This window comes from Pristiophorus japonicus, chromosome 14 (genome assembly GCF_044704955.1).
Source record: "Pristiophorus japonicus isolate sPriJap1 chromosome 14, sPriJap1.hap1, whole genome shotgun sequence".
Taxonomy (NCBI): domain Eukaryota; kingdom Metazoa; phylum Chordata; class Chondrichthyes; family Pristiophoridae; genus Pristiophorus; species Pristiophorus japonicus.
In genome coordinates, this window is record NC_091990.1 from 77,420,277 (window position 1) to 77,439,433 (window position 19,157).

The 19,157-nt window shown below is 41.7% G+C and overlaps 1 protein-coding gene across 1 annotated transcript in view; it reads left to right on the plus strand.

Annotated features, from left to right (window-relative positions):
* The window catches only part of LOC139279613 (mucin-2-like), a 442,102-nt gene that overhangs the window by 245,985 nt on the left and 176,960 nt on the right, over positions 1-19,157 (plus strand). Inside the window, exons 3-5 of the mRNA XM_070898728.1 lie at positions 6,154-6,231; positions 8,137-8,398; positions 14,407-14,521. Coding sequence (XP_070754829.1) covers positions 6,154-6,231; positions 8,137-8,398; positions 14,407-14,521 — 455 coding nt within the window. The remainder of the gene's footprint in view (positions 1-6,153; positions 6,232-8,136; positions 8,399-14,406; positions 14,522-19,157) is intronic.

A 19,157-nucleotide genomic window follows, 5' to 3' on the forward strand; every position in this document is an offset into this window, starting at 1 on the left:
CATTACCTGCATGTTTGCAGAGGTACAAGTGGCAGTTAAATGACATAAATCACTCAGTGCAATAATAAGCAATTTCTCAGGCCCTTTCATGAAAGAGTAGGGGGTTGAAATTCCATTGCTAACACTTGCTGATAATGCCAGTATTAGGTGTTAACTGGAAGTTAGACAGTTGGGAGTGGCGCTGGGTGTTGTTCACGTCTGACACGAAATTCGGTGGTCATTTTTTAAAGGCGTTAAAACGTAACATACCACCAGCTAACGCCATGGAACTCATGACATCAGTACGCATGCAATGTCTCCATGGCGCCCTTCTCACCACATTCACTCTTGCTGCCTCACTTAACGGCTGGCGTCAACGACGCCTGAAAAGGTTGGACGGAACTAGGCGGAGAAATGAATCCGGGGCGTTATTTAAAGAGAGTTGCAGCCAGGGCTCAAAGATCTCGGTCAGTACTGTGTTTGATGCTCACATAGAGAGTAGGGTGTTGGCGTCATACTGCTGTTGACTCGTCAGATTCAGTACTAGTATCTCGGAAACATTTATTGGGTTCCATATCGGAAAAGTTTGAAAGTTGCATTTCGCTGTGACCTCTGGAAATTTATGGAGGCAGTGATGGCACACCACATCGCCTGTGGCGACGACTTGAAAGGTGCTGGTTGCAGAGACAGCTTAGGGCAAATGTGGATCCTCCCCAGAGGAGAGGCCCCAGACGGAGGGGTAGGAGGCCGTACCGACGCAGGCTTTACTGTGTGCATTACTCTTATCTTGAGATGTCCGAGAAGCACTGCTTAAGAAGGCTGAGGCTCCGCAAGGCTTTGTAGCACAAACAAGGGCACTGGTGGAGTGGGTGGTGGGAGAGCAGGCAATGCTGGCATCCTGAGATGAAAGCAGGTGCCTTCCCATGGAGCCAAGGCCAGTCACCTGGGACTGCTCATCAGCGCTCCTACTACTCTGCGCAAGAACAGAATGCAGGAGCATTGTGACACTGAAAGCGTTTGTCAACACTAGCCCCAACATAGCAACTGTCTGAGCTTGCATGGCAGAAGTGTGCATTGCCATGGAAGCAGTCAGAACTGCCAGCTGAGGTTTCATCATGGTGGGCGCCACTGGTGGTCATGGAGCTCACCACTCTCAACCTTGGACAGTATGGTCTCCATGCTCTGTGCGAAGCTTGACACAAGTTGGAGTTGGACTCCTCCATGCTCTGATCCATTGTGTGCAAGCTCACTAGCAAACTGTCTAGTGCACTTAGCAGTTCCTGGTGTATGCCCATCAGGCATCTTCACTAGTCTGGACACTCAAAATCAGCACCTGAGTCCGCTGCAGCAAAGCTAGTATTTGATCTTGCCCTCTGGTGGTCTGGCACCTGTGGCATTCTATCCCCCTGCCCTAACTCTTGTACACTTGTGGCCAGTGATTCACCACGGGAAGCCTAGCCTCTAAAGTACATGTGATGCCAGTCTCTAACCTGATGTATGCTCAGGTCAGATTGTGTGCACTGCTAAACAAGCTCTTCTGTCTTTCATATCATAATGGATACCTTGGAGGAAGAGGGTAGCCACTGCAAATGATCGCCCAGGCACTTCCAGATCACAGTTGCTGCCACGTTGCCTCTAATTGCATCGCAGCATCTGACCTGCACAAACACCAGCACAGAGACATCCACTTGTGAGCAATTAGAAAGTTAGAAGGGTTATCACCAGGTGAGTCACCAAGTACAAATGAGGACCTTGGAGTGGATGGGAAGGAAACTAACATTCCTGCACGGGAGGCAGGGGGTGGTGGGGGTCGGGAGTGGTGGTGGTGGTGGAGGAGGTGGGGAAGCTAAGAAGCATAGGAATCCAGATCTCAAGGACCCAGTCTTCAAAAAACAATTCAGGAGCATCGATCTTGTGTGTCAACAGTGAAGATGATTTCCACACACATAGTTGAAATGATGGATAAGTGGAAGGAGCTCATTACCTACATCTGCAACACATTACAGGAAATTTCTCAGGAGCTGCATAACACCCTGGACACTGTGACAATCCAGGTAATAGCATGCAACATCAAAACATCAGGAAGAGCTTCTTAGAGCATTGGTTGCTTCTGGAGTGGCAGGTACTAATGCTCAATAGAGGTTTTGACTGTTATAGAATCACAGCACAGAAGGAGGCCATTTGGTCCATCATGCCTGTGCCAGCTCTTCAAAAGAGCTATCCAATCAGTCCCATTCCTCAGAGCCCTGCAAATTTTCCCCCTTCAAGCATTTATCCAATTCCCTTTTGAAAGTTGTTATCCAATTTGGTTCCACCGTCTGTAAAAAAAATTATCTTCATCTCGTCTTTTTTTTAACCAATTGCCTTAAATCTGTGCCCTCTGATTACTGACCCTTCTGCCATTGGGAACAGTTTCTCCTTATTAAAACAGTTCAAAATTTAAATCTCCCCTTAACCTTCTATATTCTAGAGAGAACAACCCCAGTTTCTCCAGTCTCGCCATGTAACTGAAGGCCTGTATCCCTGGTACCATTCTAATAAATCTCTGCACCCTCTCTAAGGCCTTGACATCCTTCCTAAAGTGCGGTGCCCAGAATTGACCACAATACTCCAGCTGGGGCATAACCAGCCATTTATAAAGATTTACCATAACTTTCTTTCTTTTGTACTCTCTGAATCTATTAATAAAGCCAAGGATCCCATATGCTTTTTTTAACAGCCTTCTCAACTTGTCCTGCCATCTTCAAAGATTTGTGTACGTAGAGCTTTCTGTTCCTGCAGCCCCTTTAGAGCTCGGGAGACTTTGGTAAACTCCCGCTGAAACCAGGACGGTAAGGAAAACCCAAAATTAAAGGGAAATGGAGAGGAATTCAGGTACTTTTTTTTGTAAACGGTAGCATTTAATAACACATTTTCCTCTGTTTACCACCCCCAAATCCGCACCAAATTGTGAGCTAATTCAGAGGAGAGTCCAAGTCTGTATGTCTTTCAGATGTGTGTATTGTTACAGCCTGAGGGATGTTTCAATAGAACTCCTGGAGCAAGTAAGCATGCTTGTAAAATCGATTTTTAGGTTACCTTGCAATCTTTAAAAGAAGTAAAAATATTGACTTTTACTGCTACAGCATTACCCATTGATCTCAATGTGCAATGTGCCACAATTTGACAGATGCAAAAAACTCAATAATTTTTATATATATTTACATTATATATAGTTGTTTTTGTGCTTATAGGACATGGAATGCCAATGCTGGGGAACAGAATGCTTCCACTTCTTGCACCCTGTGCTCATTATCAACTACTTCCATGGCTTGCAAACAGAATAAAATGTTCTCTATACTGTCCACTCAAAATTCAGAAGAGCATCTTTATTAAACTATCTTGGCATATCTATTTCCTACACCAGCCACCCTGTACTATGTCTGAGTATGATTGGCCATTTAAGTGTCAATTTGTGACAAGTTCTGGTCCATCTGTGTTGTGGAACTGGGTTGAAGATTGCCCAAGCTCAGAGCAGTTGGGACCTTTACAGTTGGTAGAGCAGATTTTTCAGCTGTTAGTCTGAGTAAGATTTAAATCCAGATGCAGTTGCATCCATGGTTTTTCTTATTGCTGCAGTCAGTGCATTGATGTATTTAGAGAGAACAGACTCTGTGTATGTTTCTCAAAGACTGCTTTGCAAATAGCTACAAATTATTAAAATAAATTGTCACCCTGTCAGTTGCATTCTGATTGTTGTGATCTTTGTTTAGTTGCTTGCAGAACTTTTGTTATTACCAGATGAAGCATTTGTTCTAGCTTACAAAGGTACTAATAACATTTCTGTTATATTTCTTTAATCATACAATTACATGCATACCTTGTTCAATATAGAATGGATTTTAGCAGCATGGGATTATTTAAATTCTAAATGTTATGCTCTTTGGTGTCCCTGTGGAAGTAGTGGTCAAACACAGAAATTGGACCTAAATTACCCTTTACTCCAATTGTCTTCTTTAATATGCAAAATAATTATTTTCTAATTATTGCTATTGCACGCAGATTTGTTTTTCGATAAGTTTGTGCATGGAATTTTGTTTCTTATTGAATAAATAAACCACAAAGGTTGAACTCCCGTTCAGCAAACAATCTCTGCTACAAGTTCCAGAAATCAGATCTCGGTAGTGTTTTACTGTTTACACTTGGAGTAAAACAAATTCTATCTTTTTGAGCTCCGCCCGAAAGACACTTGTAAGGTGGAGACTGTGCCAAATTTTCCTGTATAAAAGACTGAGCCACAGGTGACCAGCACCTTCCAGGGACCTCGGTAGCTCATACCGAGCTTTGAACAAGATGGGGACAAGTAGAGATGCATCAGTATGGGTCCTCATACTGATAATCTCCTACTGTTATGGCTCTGTCGCCTTAGACCGTAAGAATGTTCTCCTTTTCATAATGTTTTGATAATTTTAAGAATGCACTTGGTAAATAAGTGAAATGTTTTTATAAGTATAGAATAATCTGAAAGGCTTCAGTCTGCTGGTGCTTTTGCTTTGTGGTTCTTGTTGCAAGGCTGTGTTAAATGTGAATATCATTTTGGGAACAGAAAAGCATGCTGAATGTTACATATCAATCCAACTCGGGAGGAATATTTTCAATGAGCATCAAACCCATGTTCAGTTAAAAAAATTGTTTTGCTGATTATTGTATAAAAGAGTTAACCTGCATGTTCCTAATTAGTCTGATTTCTAATTCAATATAAATTGCATTGATAATTGTTAATGTTACCATGGATTTTTTTTGTAAATGAGTAAATGTATTTACAGAATAACTTAGAATTGTCATGGTTTGCATGTCTAATTAAAAATAGCAATGTTCATTGAAACTTAGCATTTATTTCTAAATCTGTGGTAGATTCAGGTGTGTTAATTTTTTTTTAGTAAAAACACATTGCTGACATAAAAACAAAAAATGCTGGAAACACTCAGTAAGTCAAGCAGCATCTGTGAAAAGAGAAACACAGTTAACGTTTCAGGTTTATGACATTTCATCAGAACTGAAAGATGTAAGAGATGAATGGCTTTTAAGCAAGTGCAGAGCCAGGGGAAGAACAAAAGAGGTCTGTGATAGAGTGATGGACAGGGCTGATTAAATGACAAAAGTGTTGATGGTGCAAAGTAAAAGGAGATAATAATGAGACAAGTAAGAAACAAGCGATGGATCCAGCAGAGGTGTAAATGGTTATTGTGCATATTTTACAAATGATGATGGAAGTAAGAATGAAGGGTTCTGGAGGAGAACATGGAATAGCTGTTGAAAAGGGAAAATAAATCGCTCCTTAAGCCACTCAACCTTCCTCTCATCCTTTAAGACCCTCCTTAAAACCTAATTCTTTGACCACTACATTATCCCAGTCTATCTTGGCCTTTCTTGGGAAAATTAAAATCACTTAACATTATTGCCCTGCTTTTCTTATATTTTCTCTGAACTTCTCGATCTCATTTCATATAATACACACCCTTTCTATGGATTCTGTTTAATACAATGCCCGCAAACAAGGCAAAACACGCACTATATGGATAGTGCCTGGAAGATATCACTATCATCAATGCACCAGGGACATAACAAGGCAGAAAATACCATCAGCAATGCACAATTGTTAAAGCAGGGCAGAAAGTATCATCTTCTGTGCGTGACGATGTAAAAAGTACCATTATCAACAGAAACGAGATGTAGGAAAATAGCAGTTACCAACAGTACATTCCAACAGAAACATTATAACTTATAAATTATTGTTATAGATAATTGGGTGCAAACACTTACTTTTGCTTTTGCTCTGTCTGTTATTCTGATGGGGCATTGGCCAGTTTAAATAAATATGTTAAAGTAGTGCACAGAAGAACCTGATAAACATTTGCTCATATCATAGAACATTAATTTAAAGGCTTGAAACTGAACTTTTATATAGTTCTGTATTTTATATTGAATTCAAACAAATACAATATTGGTAAACAGACAACAAACAGCATAATTTAAGAAGATAGTGATGCTTAGCCTTTGATTAAATAACCATTCTTCTAAATCAGTGTAATGTATAAGTGTTGAGTTACTGCTTTATACTATGAGACGATTCACATTTTTGTACTTTTTATGGTTAGTTCATTATTCAAATGTAATTTTTTGTTGTGTTTTTAGATCAGGCAACAGAATCTACTTTGTTTGACAAGACCGTGGTGCTGTTCCCAGGAATACCATCAACTCCAATTTTTACAAGTAACTACACAAAAAAATATGTACATTTGTCTTTCAGTTGTAAAACGATATTGCTTTTTCCAATTGAGAAACTTAGTTAATGGACCAAGATCTAGAATCAGTACACCGTCAAGGTTCAAAAGAATAGAATAGAAAATGGGATAAATCAAGTAGTAGTGGTTTGATGATACCACACTTTGGTAAAGTCAATGGTGTAGAAATTGCCTCCAGCCCGAAACGGGGCGCTCCCACCCCATTTCGATGGTTTTTACCACAGTTGCGGTTCAGGTCGCCTCTTGAGCGACATTTGGCTCTTTGTTGTTTTTTTTTCCTCAGCTCTGGAAGTCGCTCTAAATGAGGGCGGTGACAACACTTGAGGGGTGGAAGGTGGGGGCGGTGCAGAGTGACCACTGCGATGACGTCATCACGGCGCAGTATCACCACTGCTCTGCCTCCCCGATTTTAAAACTTCGGCCCACTGGGCCACCAGGGAAGGTTTCGGTCGGCCCAGTGGCCTGGCACCCAAGAGGGGGTGCCAGGCTGTCTGTTAGCAGCCTGGCTGAACCCGGGGGCATAATTGTCGGGCCGACATGGCAGTCAGCCAGCAAAACAACATGGCGACCGCGGCAGTGCAGCCTCCCCTTTAAGAGAAGCCGCACCGCCGCTGCAGAAGGTCACAGCCTCACTGGATCACCAAGAAAACCAGGTTTTGGCACCACCGGGCGGCCCAAAGATTTTCGGAGGGGAATGTTGCCGTTGGCGGTGGGGTACTTCGGCAGTACGCACGGTGATGACGCGCTTACCACAGATCGGCAGCAGCGGAGCGATGTGGAGAGGATCGGGGCATTGCAAGGAAAACACGGGACGGCAATTGGGCTAGCAGCAGCCATTCCATGAAAAGTTGGCCACTTCACTCCGCAGCGTGACCGCCGATTTGCGGTGGTAACAGGCCATAAGAAGAGGGGCAATATTGGCCACTATATTTCAGGAGGAAGAGAAGATAACAAATTGCAAAGTGTTGAGGTCTTGGGAAAGAATGAATTCCAGTAAGAACCAGTGTGATAAATCTTAATTTCAACATAGTAAGGGCACAGGTGGGAAAACAAGTGTAGAATCACATGTGATGATTAGAAGGAGCAAGAGAAGAAATTTCAGAGGATTTATGACCATAGTAGCACAATTACAATAGAGAGAGAGAGATGGACAATAAATATTGCATTGAAGAAGAAAGCTGGAGGTAGAAAAGAGAGGGAGAACCATTCAGTTGAGAAGCTTTCTCTTTTATTCGGCCCACAAGTGTGAGAGATACTAATAGCATCTCTCCAGAAATGTGACCGTTATCCAGTTCTTGAATATATTGTGCTTTATAGAGAATTTAAAGCTGTTGAGACAAGAACAGTGTTTGATAGGAAAGAGAAATCAGATTTCCTGGAGGCATCATTGCAATGGAGGAGATGTGAGATCTGAGGAGATAGTAATCCATTAAAGGGAGGAGCTGGTAGCTGGTAGTTGGATCTCTTAGGAACTTGAAAAAATCAACCTATGAAGCATGTTCTTATAGACCAGCCTGCGCCAGCTTTGTCTGATTCAGTGAGCAACATTCTCTGTGTCTCACAAAACAATTTACCAGGTTCGAAAACAGAAGGATGATCAGGAAAATGTGGTCAGAGGCAATCATTTCCTTGCTGATCACATTTTGTGGAAGTTTTAAAAAAATGTTTTAAAACAAGGACAAATTAAGTGAACAAATGCATTACGAATGCTATTACTTTGGCAGATATAAAACCTATTGCAGTATGACCTTGTTGTGGCAGCCGGTACCTTAACTGCGCAGAACCAGCTGCTCTGCAGATTTGGTTTTAAAAAAAAACTCACTATGTAATTCACCACCCCTCAAAATAATTGCACACTATTCTCAATTCATAGGTCACAATCCAGACCACAATTACCGTGTTTGCAGTACCTGGGGAAATTACCACTTTAAAACCTTTGATGGAGATACTTATTATTTCCCTGGAACCTGCAATTATGTCTTCGCTTCCCAATGTTTGAGTACTTATGAGGAATTCAACATCCAGATGAGACGTACCACTGTTGATGGTCTTCCAAGGATCACTCAAATTGTCATGAAAATTGATGGATCAGTTGTTGAAGTACTTGATTCAACTATTTCAGTCGATGATAATGTGTAAGTATTTTATAATTTAATGCTTTCATTTTGCTTTTTTTCAATATATAACAATGTAACAGAACATTGCATAATGTGGTGGCAGAAAGGTGAGTTGTAGAATCATAGAATGTTGCAGCACCAAAACATTTAGCCTATCAAATCTGCACCAGTCTTTTTCTCCACATGAACCTGTGAATCCTATTCTCCTGCTCACTTCCCATACCCCTTAATATTTCTCTTTTACAGACACCAACCTAATTCCCTCTTAAAATAATTTCTGGATTCTGCAGCAACAACATTCTAACCACTCTTGTGCAATGATTTTTTTCTCTAAGTATGACAAAGACCAATGTAATAGATTGGAGAAAAGCTGATTTTGAGAGGCTGAGAATAGAACTTGGGAAAATAAAATGGATAACAATATTGTCAAACAATGATGTAGAACCGCAACGGGAAACATTTAAAACAGTGTTCAACAGAGTCCAGGAAAAATATATTCCGCTACAAACTAAACTCAAATGAGACACCATGGATGAATAAAGACATAAGGGAAAAATTGATGGTAAGGAAAGAGGCATATGCTAAGTAAATGGACAGCAGTGGAGAGCGTGTCAAGGGAGAATATGAAGACATTAGGAGAAAAGCCAAAAACACAATTAGGAAAGTAAAGAGGAACTATGAAAATAAATTATCATGGAATATAAAACAAAATAGTAAAATATTCTACAGGCACATCAATAAACAAATGGAAGTCAGAATGGTAATCAAGCACAGGCAGCGAAAGCAAAATGGCAGAAATAATTACTTTGCTTCAGTACTTACCAGGCAGACGGTTCAGGTGGACATGACATCGGAAGGTGAGATTAGAACTTATATAACCCCATTTAAAATAAAGAGAAATATTAAATAAACAAATCAAATTCAAGGAGGATAAAATCCCTGGTCCGTATGGTTTGCATCCATGCATTTTAAAAGGACCTACAGAAGAGATAGCAGAGACACTACTGCACATATTTAATAATTCGTTAGGAAGAGAACTGGCGAGTAGCTAACATTATACCTATATTTAAGAAGCGAGATAGAACATATCCAGAACACTATAGACAAGTCAGCTTAATATCAGTGGTAGGAAAAATGGAATCGCTACTAAAGGAGAAAATAGAAGAACATCTAGAAACCAAAAATATAATAATGAATAGTCAGCATGGATTTCAAAAGGGAAAGATTTGGCTGACCAACCTCATTGAATTCTTTGAGGAGGTAACAAAGAGTAAACAAGGGTAATACAGTAGATGTAATTTATCCAGATATCCAAAAGACCTTCAGTAAGATGCCATGCAATCGACTAATGAATAAGGTCAGAGCAAGTGGAGTCAAGGGACAGATAGCAGAATGAATAGCTAGCTGGCTACATGACAGAAAGCGAAGAGTTAGGGTAAAGAGTAGCTACTCAGAGTAGCAGAAGGTAGAAAGTGGGGTCCCACAAGGATCAGTGCTGGAACCGCTGCTGGTCACAATTTATATTAACAATTTAAACTTTGGGATCAAAAGTACAATTTCTAAATTTGCGGATACTACCAAACTGGCGGGGGTTGGAGGGGGGGGCGGTGGTGTGGGGGAGTCAATACTGAGGAGGACTGCAACTAATTACAAGAAGACATTAATAAACTTGCAGAATGGGCACGTAATTGGCAAATGAGTTTCAACACAGATAAATATGAGGTAAAAACAGAAAATGCTGGAAATACTCAGCAGGTCAGACATCATCTGTGGAAAGTGAAACAGAGTTAAAGTTTCAGGTTGATGTCCCTTTTGGTATCAAAAATAAGGAGGTCACATGTTACTTGGAGAATAAGAATTTAAATGGGGTAGAGAAGCAAAGAGATCTAGGAGGACAACTGCATAAATCGCTAAAAGTAGTGATGCAGGTCAATAAGGCCATCAAAAAGCAAACCAAGCACTAGGGTTTATTTCTAGAGGGATAGAATTGAAAAGTAGAGAAGTTATCCTAAATTTGTATCAAACCTTGGTTTGACCACACTTGGAGTACTGCATTCAATTATGGTTATATTATAATTTAGATATATTATAACAAATATATAGAGACACTGGAGAGGATGCAAAAAAGATTTACAAGGGTGATACCAGGAATGCGATGTTATACCTCTCATGAAAGGATGAACAGGCTGGGTCACTTTTCTCTTGAAAAGAGAAGGCTGAGGAGAGAGCTAATGAAGGTCCTTAAAGTTATGAAAGGTTTTGAGAGAGTAGACAAGAGTGTTCCCACTTGTGGGGAAGAGCAAAACTAGAGGCTATCAATATAAGTTAGTCCCAAGAAATCAAATTCAGAAAAATATAGGGAATTCAGAAAAAACTTCTTTACCCAGAGAGTGGTGAGAATGTGGAAAGCTTGAGACAAATAGTATAGATGCATTTAAGGGGAGGCTAGATAAGCATATGAGGAAGAAGGGAATAGAGGGTTATGCTGATAGAGTTAGATGAAGAAGGATGGGGGAGGCTCGAGTGGAGCACAAACGCCGGTATGGATTGGTTGGGCTGAATGGCCTGTTGCTGTGCTGTATTTTCGATGTAATTCTCCATGAAAATGCATTAAAATGTGTATCATGGGCATTTGCATTGTAAACCTGGCAGTAGAGAGTACATAGTTTTGAGTTATTCCCTAATCATCTTCAGGTATAATCTGCTCTTGAACAAAGTTCAAGAAACATAGAAACATAGAAATTAGGTGGAGGAGCAGGCCATTCGGCCCTTCGAGTCTGCACCGCCATTCAATAAGCTCATGGCTGATCATTCAACCTCAATACCCCTTTCCTGCTTTCTCTCCATACCCCTTGATCCCTTTGGCCGTAAGGGCCATATCTAACTCCCTTTTGAATATATCTAACGGACTGGCTTCAACAACTTTCTGCGGTAGAGAATTTCACATGTTAGCCACTTTCTGACTGAAGAAGTTTCTCCTCACCTCAATCCTAAATGGCTTACCCCTTATCCTTAGACTGTGACCCCTGATTCTGGAACTCCCCAGCAACGGGAACATTCTTCCTGCCATTAAACTGTCCAATCCCGTCAGAATTTTATATGTTTCTATGAGATCCCCTCTCATTCTTCTAAACTCCAATGGATACAAGCTCAGTTGATCCAGTCTCTCCTCATATGTCAGTCCTGCCATCCCGGAAATCAATCTGGTGAACCTTCGCTGTTCTCCCTCAATAGCAAGAACATCCTTCCTCAGATTAGGAGACCAAAACTGAACACAATATTCCAGGTGTGGCCTCACCAAGGCTCTGTACAACTGCAGTAAGACTTCCCTGCTCCTATAGTCAAATCCTCTAACTATGAAGGCGAACATGCCATTTGCCTTCTTCACCGCCTGCTGTACCTGCATGCCAAACTTCAATGACTGATATACCATGACACCCAGGTCTCGTTGCACCTCCCTTTTTCCTAATCTGTCACCATTCAGATAATATTCTGCCTTCCTGTTTTTGCCACCAAAGTGGATAACCTCACATTTATCCACATTATACTGCATCTGGCATGCATTTGCCCACTCACCTAACTTGTCCAAGTCACCTTGCAGCCTTTTAGCATCCTCCTCACAGCTCACACCGCCACCCAGTTTAGTGTCATCTGCAAACTTGGAGATATTACATTCAATTCCTTCATCTAAATCATTGATGTATATTGTAATTAGCTGGGGTCCCAGCACTGAACCCTGCGGCACCCCACTGGTCACTGTCTGCCATTCTGAAAAGGATCCGTTTTTACCGATTCTCTGCTTCCTGTCTGCCAAACACTTCTCTATCCACGTCAATACATTACCCCATGTGCTTTAATTTTGCACACTAATCTCTTGTGTGGGACCTTGTCAAAAGCCTTTTGAAAGTCCAAATACACCACTTTCACTAGTTCTCCCTTGTCCATCCTCAAAAAATTCTAGAAGATTTGTCAAGCATGATTTCCCTTTCATAAATCCATGCTGACTTGGACCGATCCTGTCACTGCTTTCCAAATACGCTGCTATTTCATCCTTAATAATTGATTCCAACATTTTCCTCACCACCGATGTCAGGCTAACCGGTCTATAATTCCCTGTTTTCTCTCTCCCTCCTTTTTTAAAAAGTGGTGTTACATTAGCTACCCTTCAGTCCATAGTAACTTATCCAGAGTCTATAGAATGTTGGAAAATGATCACCAATGCATCCACTATTTCTAGGGCCACTTCCTTAAGTACTCTGGGATGCAGCCTATCAGGTCCTGGGGATTTATCAATTCCATCAATTTTCCTAACACAATTTCCTGACTAATAAGGATTTCTTTCAGTTCATCCTTTTCGCTAGACCCTCAAACCCCTAGTATTTCCGGAAGGTTATTTGTGTCTTCCTTAGTGAAGACAGATCCAAAGTATTTGTTCAATTGGTCTGCCATTTCTTTGTTTCCCATTATAAATTCACCTGATTCTGACTGCAAAGGAGCTACGTTGGTCTTTACTAATCTTTTTCTCTTCACATATCTATCGAAGCTTTTGCAGTCAGTTTTTATGTTCCCTGCAAGCTTCCTCTCGTACTTTATTTTCTCCCTCCTAATTGAACCCTTTGTCCTCCTCTGCTGAATTCTAAATTTCCCCCAGTCCTCAGGTTTGCTGCTTTTTCTGGCTAATTTATATGCCTCTTTCTTGGATTTAACACTATCCCTAATTTCTCTTGTTGGCCACGGTTGTGCTACCTTCCCCTTTTTATTTTTACTCCAGACAGGGATGTACAATTGTTGAAGTTCATCCATGTAATCTATAAATGTCTGCCATTGCCTATCCACTGTCAATCCTTTAAGTATCATTTGCCAGTCTATCCTCGCCAATTCACTCATACCATCGAAGTTACCTTTCCTTAAGTTCAGGACCCTAGTCTCTGAATTAACACTGTCACTCTCCATCTTAATAAAGAATTCTACCATATTATAGTCACTCTTCCCCAGGAGGCCTCGCACAACAAGATTGCTAATTAGTCCTCTCTCATTACACAACACCCAGTCTAGGATGGCTAGCTCTCTAGTTGGTTCCTCGACATATTGGTCTAGAAAGCCATCCCTAATACACTCTAGGAAATCTTCCTCCACCGCATTGCTACCAGCTTGGTTAGCCCAATCAGTATGTAGATTAAAGTCGCCCATGATAATTGCTGTACCTTTATTGCATGCATTCCTAATTTCTTGTTTGATGCCATCCCCAACCTCACTACTACTGTTTGCTGGCCTGTACACAACTCCCACTAGCATTTTCTGCCCTTTGGTATTCCGCAGCTCCACCCATACCGATTCCACATCATCCAAGCTAATGTCCTTTCTTACTATTGGGTTAATTTCCTCTTTAACCAAAGAGAGGCTGATTATCTCTACATTTCACTAAGTTTTGAAAATCTTTGTTTCAGAGCAGAGGTTTTGCAATGCAATAAAGTGAATCTCAGACTAACGCTGCATGAAACTTTCCCCACACAAGAACTGACACTTATGAGCATCCTCATTATAGCAAGCCTTCCCATGACAATTGCACACAGAGCAGGAGTTACGAGTAAAGCTTAGGGAAGTCACTAAAGGTGTGGTCAAAGAGATAAGTTTTAAGAACGTTTTTGAAGGTGGGGAGATATGTAACAAGGTTGATGGGTTTTCTGGAGAATTTTATATTGCAGAATTAGTAAACGAGAAGAGTTTTCAAGTCAATCTAAATAAAGAAGGACATTCATTTAGATAGTACTGGAAGATAAATTGCAGTAGAGTAGAGGTTGGTGAGGATGGGATAATGGGTGAGGAGGATAGAATGCGAGTAATGGAGTTTTGGATGAGTTGGAATTTGTGCTGGGGTAGGGTGGAGCTAAGTGTGTTGGACAGAGTTGCAAATGGATAAAGAAACAATCAATTTGTAAATAATCGCATCATTACACAGTTAGTCAGACCATTAAATTACAAACTATGTTGAAAACTGGTATAACAGCTTGCTTTTCTTATCCTAGGGTAACACTACCTTACACCCATTCTGGGATCATGATCGAGAAAGTCAGCAATTACACCCGTATCGCTGTAAAGGTCGGCCTGACTCTCATGTGGAATGGAGATGATGCCCTCACGGTATGAGAATCTCAACATTAGCAGATATTTCAACAGACACAATATACAATACTAAACATGTTTCACCATTATATTTTATCAAAGTTTTTGCTGTACTTCAAAATCCTTATCATATGTAAATGATGGATGTTGTGTTTTCTTCTTTCCCCTTCCAATGTTGTTATTTTCTTCCTCATCGGTTCCTTTCTTAGCACCATTCTCATTTTCTTCATTAAGAGAGCAAGCAGGGGTCCAATTCCTAGGCATCTGATAGTGCTGCTCTTCAGCCAACTGTTGAGTTATTTGAGGTTGATGTATTTCGACTCTCTATAATTTTCATTTGATCTTTCTGTAACCAACTGCCTCCTCAAACCTCTCTTCCCAAATACCAATTGCTGAGTGTTCATGGATTTCTTTGTGACTGAAATCGAGTCTCTCTGTGCAACTACTTCCACTATAATCACCCCTTCCCCTTGGCCCCAGATGGATGCAGCCTTCCATGCAGTATAGCTCAGAACCACCATCTCTATGCATCTTCTCACAATCTCTCTTCCTGCCCTCTCCAAGTTTATATCAGTTAGGAGACCCACCTCCATCTCCTTCAGTCCTCTTTCCACTTAACATCAGACCACCCATCTTTGCCCATCTTTCCCCTAACAGTGTGTTTGAATCTATCCAATCCAGCTTCTCACCACCACACAGCAGCAAAACAGCCCTAACCAAAGTTATGAATAACATCCTCTGTGACTGTGACCATGGTGCATTTTCCATCCTTGCCCTCTTGACTTCTCTGCGGTGACATGGTCAATAACGCTATCCTCCTCCACTGCTTCTCCTCTGTTGGCCAGCTCTGTGAAATTCTCCTTGCATTGTCCCAGTCCTACCTGAACACATTATGATCACTGTTTGCAAAATTCTCCCTTACTGTCAGATTATTAATTAATTCTGGCTCATTACACTGTTGAGTATGGCCTATTCCCTTGTCGGTTCTAAAAACATATTTAAAAACTGTCCTGGATGCACTCTATTAATTACAACGAGCTGTTTTACATCTCCTAATCGATGTGAAAATAAATGCTTCTCAGCTCTCTGTATATAATCATCCCATTATTACATCACTGCTATTAGGTCTATAAACAACTCCCACCAGAGTCTTGAATCCTTTGCTGTTTCTTAATTCTACAAGCATATTTGCACTGCCTCATCACTCTTACTCATATCCTTTCTTTCAACTGTTGCAATATTGTCTTTTAGAAATATTGCAACTACTGCTCCTTTCCCTACATCCTTGTCCTTTCTAAAGACTGTATAACCTGAAACATTAAGCTCCCATTCCTGTCCAGCTTGAAGCCAGGTCTCTGTAATGGCTACTGTGTCGTACACTTTGAGCTGGATTTGAGCTTCTACTTCATTTGTTTTATTCCTTATGCTACATGCATTTATGTAAAGAGCTTTGATTTGGTTAACTGTGCCCACTCTGCTGCTATATGCTGATGATGTTCCTCACACAGTTCCAAAGTCATTATACTTTTTGTTATTGTTCAATACCTGCTTTATTTATATCACGTATATTATTAATTCTTATACTATTATCTGAATTTGAATTATTATACCTCTTTTTGCACTCTGACCTTTGCACTCATTGCATCTTTTTATCATCTTTTGGTCATTATCAATTATTTCTAGCCGAACCCATTCACCTCCCACCTCCCCCCATTATTTAAAGTCCTTTCTAGAATCTATAGCCCTATTGAGGCATTTGGTCCAGTTGGGTTCAGGTGCAGCCTGTCCAGCGGTACAGCTCCTTCCTGGTGCCAGTGTCCCCTGACCTGCAATCTCACCTTTTCACACCAGTCTTTCAACCATGCATTTACTTTCCTGATCATTTTATCCCTATTCCAATTTACATTTGGCTTTGGTAATAATCTTGGGCTTTTTTTCATTTATTCATTTATGGCAGCGCCAGCATTTATTACCCATTCCTAGTTGCCCTTGTGAAGGTGATGGAGAGCCACCTTCTTGACTTCTGCAGTCCGTGTGATGAAGGTACTCCCAAAGTGTTGTTAGGTAGGGAGTTCCAGGATTTTGACCCAGAGACGATGATGGAATGGTGATATATGTCCAAATCAGGATGATATGTGGCATTGAGGGGAACTTGGAAGATGTGTTGTGCTTGTCCTTCTAGGTGATAGTGGTCGCGGGTTAGGGTGGTGCTCTAGAAAAGCCTTGGTGAGTTGCTGCAGTGCATCTTGTATATGGTACGGACTCGAGCCATAGTGCGCCGATGGTGGAGGGAGTGAATATTTAAGGTGATGGATGGGTGCCACTCAAGTGGACAGCTTTGTCATGATGGTGTCGAGCTTCTTAAGTGTTGTTGGAGTTGCACTCATCCAAGCAAGTGGAGATTATTCTGACACACTTGACTTAAGCCTTGTAGGTGGTGGAAAGGCTTTGGAGGTCAGGAGATGAATCACTCGCTGCAGAATACCCAGCCTCTAACTGATTCTAATATAATATAAACAGAAAATGCTGGAACTACTCAGCAGGTCAGGCAGAATCTGTGGAGCGAGAAACAGAGTTAATGTTTCAGGTCAATGGCCTTTCACCAGAACTAGAAAAAGTTACAGATGTAACAGGTTTTATGCAAGTGCAGCAGCAGGGATAGGGGGAGGGGAGGAAATAACAAAAGGAAAGGCCTGTGATAGGTTGGAAGACAGGAGAGATTAAATGACAAAAGCTATGATTGTACAAAGCAAAATAAGATTGTAATGGGACAGGTAAAGAAACAAAAGATGGGTCTAGAAGAGGAGTAAGTGGGAATAGCAGAATCATAATCAATGGCTGTCTGAAATAATGGGGGCAGATGTTAAAACTGAAATTGTTGAACTCTATGTTGAGTCCAAAACACTGTAAAGTGCTCTATAGCCACAGTATTTCTCGATCAGGCCAACATCCCCAGCATCGAAGTACTGACCACACTCGACCAGCTCCGTTGGGCGGGCCACATTGTCGACACAAGAATCCCAAAGCAAGCGCTCTACTCAGGACTCCTCTATGGCAGGCAATCCCTAGGTGGGCAGAGGAAACATGTCAAGGGCACCCTCAAAGCCTCCCTGATAAAGTGTAACATCCCCATCAACACCTGGGAATCCCTGGCCAAAGACCTCCCTAAGTGGAGGAAGAGCATCCGGGAGGGTGCTGAGCACCTCGAGTCTCGTCGCGAGAGCATGCAGAAAACAAGCGCAGGCAGCGGAAGGCGCATGTGGCAAACCAGACTCCCCACCCCCCTTTCCTTCAACGACTGTCTGTCCCACCTGTGACAGAGACTGTAATTTCCGTATCGGACTGTACAGTCACCTGAGAACTCACTTTTAGAGTGGAAGCAAGTCTACCTATGATGATTTATGTGGCTGATCCAGTTAAGTTTCTGGTGAATGGTCACCACACACCCCCGCCCTCCTGGATGTGGATGGTTACCAATGATGGTAATGCCATTGAATGTCAATGTTGGATGATGGAGATGGTCATTGCTTCACACTGATGTGTTGCAAATGTTACCTGCCACTTATCATCCCATGCCTGAAGGTTGTCCAGGTCTTGCAGTATGCAGGATCGGACTGCTTTATTATCTAAATAATTGCAAATGGAACTGAACACTGCAAATATCAGCAAACATCCCATTTCTGACCTTATGATGGAAGGAAGGCCATTGATGAAGCAGCTGAAGATGGTTGGGCCTAGGACACTGCCCTGAGGATCGCCTACAATGATGTCCTGGGACTGTGATGATTGACCTCCAACCACCACAGCCATCTTCCTTTGTGCTGGATATGACTCCAGCCAGTAGAGAGTTTTCCCCCTAATCCCCATTGACTTCAATTTTACTAGGGCTCCTTGAAGCCACACTCGGCCAAATACTGCCATGGTATTAAGGGCAATCACTTTCACCTCAGCTCTGGAATTCAGCTCTTCCGTCCGTGTTTGGACCAAGGCTGTAATTAGGTCTGGAACCAAGTGGTCCTGGCAGAACCAAAACTGGGCATCAGTGAGCAGGTTACTGGTGAGTAATTGCCACTTGATAGCATTATCGATGACACCTTCCATCACTTCACTGATGATTGAGAGCAGGCTGATGGGGGGAGGGTGGGAGTGGTAATTGGCCGGATTGGATTTGTCCTGCATTTTGTGGACAGGACATTCCTGGGCAATTTTCCACTTTATTTTATAGATTCCAGTGTTGTTGTTGTACTGGAACAGCTTGGCTAGAGGCACAGTTAGTTATGAAGCACAGGTCTTCAGAACTACACCTGGGATGTTGACAGGGCCCATAGCCTTTGCTGTATCCAGTGCGCTCAGCCTTTTCTTGATATCAAGTGGATTGAATTGAATTGGCTGAAGAATGGCATCAGTGATGGTGGGAACCTCAGGAGACCAAGCTGGACCATCCACATAATACTTCTGGCTGAAGATCGTTTCTAATGCTTCAGCCTTGTTTTATGCACTCATGTGCTGGGCTCCGCTGTCATTGAGGATGGGGATATTCATGGAGCCTCCTTCTCCTGTTAGTTATTTAATTGATTGTCCACCACCATTTACAACTGGATGTGGCAGGACTACAGAGCTTTAATGTTATCCGTTGGATGTGGGATTGCCTAGC